The 8,273-nt window shown below is 32.1% G+C and overlaps 1 protein-coding gene across 1 annotated transcript; it reads right to left on the bottom strand.

Annotated features, from left to right (window-relative positions):
• Positions 1-3,956: 3,956 nt before the first annotated feature.
• Positions 3,957-4,784, bottom strand: LOC145060383 (Late embryogenesis abundant (LEA) hydroxyproline-rich glycoprotein family). Its single transcript, XM_079008064.1, has one exon. The coding sequence runs from the start codon at positions 4,758-4,760 to the stop codon at positions 4,152-4,154; it is 609 nt and encodes a 202-aa protein (XP_078864190.1). The 5' UTR covers positions 4,761-4,784; the 3' UTR covers positions 3,957-4,151.
• Between the last annotated feature and the right edge of the window lie 3,489 nt (positions 4,785-8,273).

Raw genomic sequence — 8,273 nt, forward strand, 5'->3', positions numbered from 1 at the left:
GATTGTTGAATCTATATGTCAAATAATCATTATTAAGTGACATTGCTAATAATATATGATCCAATAGGGTCACACCTTCATCAAGTTGGCACATTTTGTATATGTGATTATTAATAAATAATATCAATTGTTGTATTTTAATTAGGGAATAGTTATTGTTTTATGAAAATAATAATTATAAGAGAGTATAACTACTTATTATTTCATATGGTATGAAATAATAAGTCATATATAACCTTTTGGGCTAGTTGAATTCTTTTGTCCTTTACCTAAAGACTAAATTTATATTTTATAAACTTTGAGTTTATAAAAATTAAAGAACTCTTCTCTTTTCAAGAGGTATAACCGAAAATATTAAACAGAGAATGAGGTTGTTTGTCAACCTTCATGCTTTTTCTCCCCATGCTTCTAAAGGCTACATTACTTTAGAGTATTTAAATGTAAAACCCTTACCTTTGCATGGGTATATAAGAGAGTGTTTTGCATGAGTTTTTGGCTAATTTTTCTGGTGAACTCTCTCCATTCTCCATATGGATGAAACCTCTTCCCTTCTCCTCTTCTTGTTGTCTTTTGAAGATTGTTGCAAGCTTAGAAGCCTTCTTGAGTTGTCTCCAGTGTTTTAAAAACCAGTTTGAACTGGCCGATCGAATCGGTTGGACCGAAAACTGAGGAAGGGAGCGGTTCAACTATCACCGGTTTTACACTCATTTCTGAACCGGATTGAACTGACCGGTTTTTAGAAAAAACCGGTTGAACCGGTTAAACTAAATAAAAATACATGAAAAAAATCATTTTCAATAATAAACTTTGGCAGACTTTTTCACATCTATTTAAATTTTTCCAAATAAAAACATATGGTAAATGTTATGATGTTTTTTGATGCACTTGTATTCATCTAAAACTATATTTTGTTTCGGTATTATACTTTATTTTCTTTTTGATGTATGTGAATTAATGTAAAACTTGTAGTTATGTGTTGTTTTAATGTATTTAGATTGATCTACAACTTATTTTTATATGTATTTTTAATGTTTGAACTTGTAGACGTCAAATTTATGATTTATGTATGTATGTATGTATGTGTAGAAAAATAAGAAAAAAAAAGTTGAAAATTATAGAAATCGGTTGACCCGACGGTCGAACTGGTTGAACCAGGAACCGGTCGTCATACCGGTTCAACTAAAAACCCAATTTTTTAGAACATTTGTTGTCTCCTTTAGTGCTTATTTGAGTCGAGCACTTAAATGCTTAAGACACACAAGAATACAAGAAGGAATTAGCATTCCAAATGTCTTACTCTTGATGGTGGATACACATAGAGAAATCATGTTCTTTGATTTTTTGCTATCTTCATCAACACCCCAAAACCAAGTGGGTTCAAAGGCTTCAAAGGTTGTCATTCTAAAAACTTTGTGGTTGTTTTTATTTCATTCTAACCTCTATAATGGATCCTTGATGGTTTGATTTTGTTATAAACTTAAAATAAACTTGTTATTTTTAAAGTATTCCGTTGCCGTTTTTATGAAAAACAAACTTATATTTTGTATCAAAACTCATCATAATCATGAATAGAGAGGTCTCCTAACGTAACATTCCTCAACTGATCTTCAAGTTGCATAGTTATAGATTCGACATTTTCATAGAATAAAGAGTGGAGATTTTGCCAAACCTTTCTAGCTGATGCATTATTCGAGTAAACTGTAGTGATTTGGTGGATCGTAGGTGGCATCAATATGATCAACAATGCCATTAGCAATACAGTGGGCTTTAAACAGATCACTCCAAGGTTCGTAATTGCGGGTAGTAATGTCGAGAATCAGTGGTACGTAGGTTTTTATGTTGGTGACACCAAATGCACGATGGGTTGGTTTAGGATGGCTGCTTTCTTTTCCAAACACGAAGAGAGGGATAATCAACAGAAAAAAATAAAAGAGGAGAAGAAGACATGAAGGGGAATGATCGACTAGATCGTTTTGAAGGAGAAGGATCGGCTAGGGTTAAAACCCAATGTAGCGTGATACCATAATAATAGTTATGTTCCCATGAAAAACAATTCTCATTAAACAATGAGACTCAATATATGTACACAATATAAACAGGCCACAAAGGTCAAAGGCCGAATACACAAAGCCCTAACTCTAATGGGCTAACTAACAAGAATACAAATGTATATACAAAACATACCTGCAAACAGGGACTTCTTTTCATAAGCCGAACCCCAATATGTGGTTGATCTAAAAATGTTTTTAGTAAATTGTGTCGGACAACATGAAAATCTTGAACAACCATCCCCATGTCTATGGCATCGTCTGACTTTTGTATTTTATTTTTCAAGTCAAATTGTAATTCCTCCTCTTAGTTTTCAAATCTCCATTCCAATCCTTTAGCTTCCTTTTCATTAAAAAAGAAAATTATGTTTATCCATGAACATAATAAATTTGTTTCTTTCAAAATAGGATAATCAACATTTTGATGGGCCTATAAATACTTTACCAACTTCTCAAAGCCATATAACTCCAAAACTTATGAAGTTTAAAAGATATGGCCCATAATCTAAATCATCATTTTTTCAGGAATTAGGATAAATGAACTTTGAGTTATGATATGACCATATCAGATCCAAAGCAAGAGAGGATAAATTAGTGAAAATATCAATGACATCTTGTGAAACCAAATAATGATCTAATTGACTAATTTGCTCATTTTCTTACATGCAAAAGACAATATAAGGATTTATTTTTACATTAACAATTTTTCTGTGATAACTCTGAGGAGAAAATGGCTCAAGTAGAAGACGTTTTCTTAAAATAAGATTGTTTTTATAATAAACCGGCTAAGCTCCTTCAGTTAATAAGTTTCTAATTTTTAAATGGTAACATAAAGGAAATTCATATAATAGCCCACTAGGTGTAAGACCCGTGTATTACACGGGTTTTGATCAAGGTTTAAAGATTAAGCATTTTTAAAGTAAAATTTCGAATTAAATACAACTTAAATGATGAATACGTAAGTATTTCAATCTATAATTCTATATACTAATAAAGATAACTATTGAAAGAAATGAATGTAAAATACTACAATGAACAATTCAATAGCCGTATGTGCAAACTCATTGTATGTGCAAACTCAATTATTTAGAATTGTGAATTGTCAAAAGGGTAAATAGTAAAATTTTAATGCTCATATATGATATATATGAAAAAGCAAAAAAGGAAATTACGATCCCTTGGCTATGATATTAATTAATTGCTTTGAACTTATATTCATTTAAAATTGCCCAAATCAATTTCCCAAAATTAATCCCCATAAATTAGGAATCAATATTTTTAACTCTTATAAAACTTCCTTATTTAAAAAATCCAATGTGTAATTTTTCTAGACTATGTAAAAAAAAACCTAAATTATAAGAAAATGACATGTGGCGAAATGTCTAAAAAGATGAGAAATGACAAAAGAGATCTTTATTTATTAGGAATTAAAAAAAAGTAATTTAACTTCGAAGATTTTATTACCGTCAACTTTTTCGTAAATTTCAAAACTATCATTTTCTTTGTTTTATTATCCTAAAATAAATAAGTTATGATTGTCTCTTAAATCTAGGGGGAGACCTTGGTGTCCGAAAGAAAAAAAAAATTAATATTTCATAATCATTTCAACATTGGTCTAATTGGTCTAATTGGTATTTCGTTGGGTAAAACATAGGGGGATTTCAAAAATTATAATTGGTCTAATTGGTGTGTTTGTCATTTCAACATTATGTAACTTTTTTTTGAAACCACAGGGACCATTTATCATCTTCATCAAAATGTTTTAATTTCCTAATTCTAATTTATTCCTGATTATTGTTTTGGGTTTGGCTTACTCATTTGCAAAAAGTTGTGATTGCGAATGTCAATAAATTTATTTAAAAAAATTACAATCAAACACGTACTACGGTAAATAAGTTGCATACATGGTAGCTTAACGAAACAGTGTTACAAAAAATATTAAAAGGTATCACGTGATGTCTTCAAATAAATAAACCACACATACAAATTATAATACTTAAAATTCACCCAAATCCACAAAAATAGAAACAAAACAAATAGAGCAAGGAAATTACAAAACACGCCCTAATCATATCCAAGAAAAACACAATTCAACCCTAGAAATCAAATATCAACATCACACATGGTCCTTTGAAAGCCCCTGGAAGAAGTAGAAAAATGAACCATTATAGGTGCACACGATACTTTCATGTGGTAGTGTCTTGACTTCCACACTCCCACCTTGAACCTTATTCTAGCCTTCAATTTCACAGTCATCTCAACTCGACCTGACGTTCTTTCAGCCTTCAGGTCTCGTGCAATCTGATCCGACAACTGTACATCATGCGATGCAAGATTCAACTTAAAACGGGTTGCGTTTCTTTTAGGCTGATGGAACGGATCAATAATCCCTCTGCTAAGAGTTTCATCATCATATAGAACCTCAATATCAACTTTATCATAGTAGACAGACACTTTCTTGTTAGGATTGTATGCACGAAGGATAAAGTCGTAGGTTGAGTTTAGGTGGTTGCCATCGGATAAATTGTAGTTGTTGATAGAACCATCATCAATGGAGTAAACCAACTTTTTTGGCTTAATGGTTAGCCAAATGATGAGAATGGTTAAACCAACAAGGACTATGAGTACTAGTAAGACTATTGCAATGAGTCTAACCAGATTTGAATGTGTTGGGGTGGCTTGATTTGGGGTTGGGGGTTTAGCTGTTGCCATTTTCTCTAACAATTTAGATAACTTGGTTAAAATGGGGTTGAGTGTTATATAGTATGCAAAAAGTTGGGAATGTTGTGTTATAGAGAATAGAGAATGTCTTGCAACAGAATTTTTCCTTTTTCTTTCCACCAAATGTCCTTTTTATTTTTCCTATTGTAAAATACATATAATTTCACATGATCCAAGTGTTTTGTACAAAATTAAATGATTCTTATTATGATTTTTTTTTGTATTAGTTACGAGAAGGAGATATAGATATATTTTGTTCGAATATTGATTTGATATCCGGGACTTCCAATATGTATTCCTAAATAATTAAAATTTTGAAATATACATTATATTTAGTTAGCATAAACCAATTGCTATAAATGAATTCTATTATTTTTTTTATATTTTTTTTGGAATTTACACTAGATTATTATTTGTCGACATGATTTTCATATATTTTATTAATTTTAAAATAAGTACCAAGTAATAGAGGATTAATAAATGTAAACATGGAGAAAAAGGACCATAAATGATTCTTAACTTGAAGATGGGGGAAGAAGGAATAAGTAGTACTCTCAAGTGATCCTTTTATTCATGTTTGAAAATTGCAACTTTTGTGGATCCTTGGTTTTGAAGGTTTCTAAGAAAACCCCCCTGTAAATTCGATTCCTTTGGTAAATTTAAAAAAATTACAATTAATTTAGTTTTAGATAAATATACAATTACAATAATAATATAATTCCATAATTTGTCTAACTGGGGTGGCTGTTACTTGTTTGTACAGATCTAGTCATTATATTTTCAAGATATATTTCTGTTGCATCATTTTGTTAAGAACATTTTTGACTTTATTGAGATATCTCATTAAGAGTTTGGTTTAGTACAACGATATTATTCCATTAGTATATCAGTTAAAATCAACAAAGTACTTTAAGGCTAGAGGGTGTGGCTGCGGTTTGTGCCACCTCAGCCGCGCACACTGTCCCCAGGTCGCGGTTCTCCGCGGTTTTGGCCGCAGTGCGGTAGTCCATGGCCGCACTCCTTTTTCCCTTTCTCCTCTTTTACTTGCACTCTCTCTCTTCTCTCAACCAATTATCTTCTTTCTTTTTTTTTTCTTTTCTCTCTCCTAACCTTTTTCGCACTCACTCATTTCGGTTTCTAGTTGATGAAATAAGAAAAAATCTGAGTTGGCGTCTACATGGCATAGGAGGGAGTGCGGTTTCGGTAACACTATTCCCTCCAGTCTAATAGGTCATCTGTAAAGTGTATTACAGATGAAATGTGTAAGAATGATTGTAAAATTTTGTTGTGAGATGGCTCAAGATTATTACTAGTATATTGATTTTTACCAAATGATGTCTTTTTCTAACGGCAAAATACATTAAAACAAATATGACTAAATGGTATGGTCTTTGCCGGAGGCAATCTGATTTGGCATTTAATGACAGCCGCAAACACCGCACCTTGACTTTTTTTTTTAATGTGCAGCTGATAAAATGAACCGCAAAAAAATTCAACCAACAAAAAAAAACACATTAGTACATTATATTGATACTAGATGTAAGACCCGTGTAATACACGAGTTTATTAAAAATAAAAATTTAATATCAATATTTAAACATTAAATTTAATATCAATATCAATTTTAGAGCTCTCATTAATTATGACATTTATTACATTATAAATATATCAATTCTTTTTCAAGGAAGCATTTATTTCTCTCAATATTATAACCGAACTAAGTTATGATATGTGAACAAATCAAAAAATTACATGTGGAAATAAATAAATTCTAAAAATCTATTAAAATGTTATGTGTTCAAATCAATAAGGACATGACATATGACAAAAAATGGATTTTATTTATTAGTATAGATTTTTATTTGACACCCTTCTTTTTATTTGTAAACAAAATTTTTACCATTGGCAAAAAAAATATCACAGCCCACTTATTATGGCAAAAATACTAAAAACTTATATGGTGCCTATGTGACATAATTTTACCATTGATAAAAAAAAAACCAACACACTTATTAACCTAAGAGACTAGAAAATACATAATACTATAAAGCAGAAAGATGGAATAAGATTTTGTAACGAACTAATTTAGTTATATCTAAACTAGGCTTCCTATGAATAGTCTAAAAGATGATCGTGAAATATTTTATGAAAAATGACAGTTGATTCTAGGCTCTTTTCCTCTAAATAAAGTCTCGCTTCCAAAATTTCATATCACCCATAACGAAGTAAATCTCCATTTTTAGCACCAAGCGCAGACTTTCTTTGAAATTCTAATAATTTCCCGTGACCTCATTCCATTCATGATTAAAGAATATATACAAGATACATGGGAAAAGGGCTCGAATACAATGGGCTAAACTAATGTGGGCTATCTATACAAGAATATTTACATGAAATAATGATCCGCTAACAGCCCCCCGTAGTGCGAACGGGGGGAGAATCACGTACCTTCAAACTGGACCGAAAGTCTGGAAAAAGAGGCGATGGAAGACTCTTGGTAAATATGTCAGCATATTGAGAAGATGATGGCACATGTAAAATTCGAATGTGACCTGTGGCAACCTTGTCTCGAACAAAATGAAGATCGATATCAATATGTTTTATTTGTTGATGTTGGACCGGGTTAGTAGACATGTACACATCACCCACATTACCACAATAAACAATGGTAGCCAAATGTGGCTAGTAGTGAAGTTCAAGAAGCAAGTTTCGAATCCAACAAGTTTCTGCAACGACATTGGCAACAACTCGATATTCTGCTCCTACACTAGATCGATAGATGGTATTTTAACATTTTGATGACCAAGACAACAGATTTTGTCCCGAAAAACACAATATCTGGATGTAGATCAATGGGTGAATGGGCAACCAGCCCAATCAACATCAAAGTAAACAATGATGTCATGATACGGAGAGCATAAAAGTTGAAAACCATGACCCGTAGTGCCACGTATATAGCATAGAATACGTTTAAGAGCAGTAAAGTGAGGTTCCCAAGGATCATGCATATATAAACATATCTGATGAACAACATATGAAATGTCCGGTCTAGTGAACGTGAGATACTACAGTGCACCGGCAAGGCTGCAATATAAAGTGGAGTCGGCAACTGGAGGCCTGGAGCTATCGAACTTAGCAGAAAGATCATCAGGTGTTCGGGAAGTTTACAGTTAAGCATGGACACTCGTTCAAGAATCTTATTGGCATATCTTTGTTGAGATAAGAACATACCATCCTTTGATCTAGTAGCCGAAATGCCCAAGAAATAATGTAGATCGCCAAGATCAATCATGGAAAATTCAGAGCTAAGGACGGACATGATATGGGTTAGCAATTGTGAAGAGGATCCGGTGAGAATAATATCATCTACATACAAGAGCAGATATGCTATATGAGAACCTTGTCTGAAAATAAACAATGATGTATCACACCTACTATGAACAAAACCAAAATGTTAGATAAACATAGCAACCCATTGAAACCAAGCTTGAGGTGCCTACTCGA

The sequence above is a fragment of the Lactuca serriola genome, chromosome 6, assembly GCF_051521515.1.
Source record: "Lactuca serriola cultivar US96UC23 chromosome 6, Lser_US96UC23_V15, whole genome shotgun sequence".
NCBI lineage: Eukaryota > Viridiplantae > Streptophyta > Magnoliopsida > Asterales > Asteraceae > Lactuca > Lactuca serriola.

What these genes read in the sequence shown, in the direction of transcription:
- LOC145060383 (XM_079008064.1), bottom strand. Translation starts at nt 4,760, where the DNA reads ATGGCAACAGCTAAACCCCCAACCCCAAATCAAGCCACCCCAACACAT.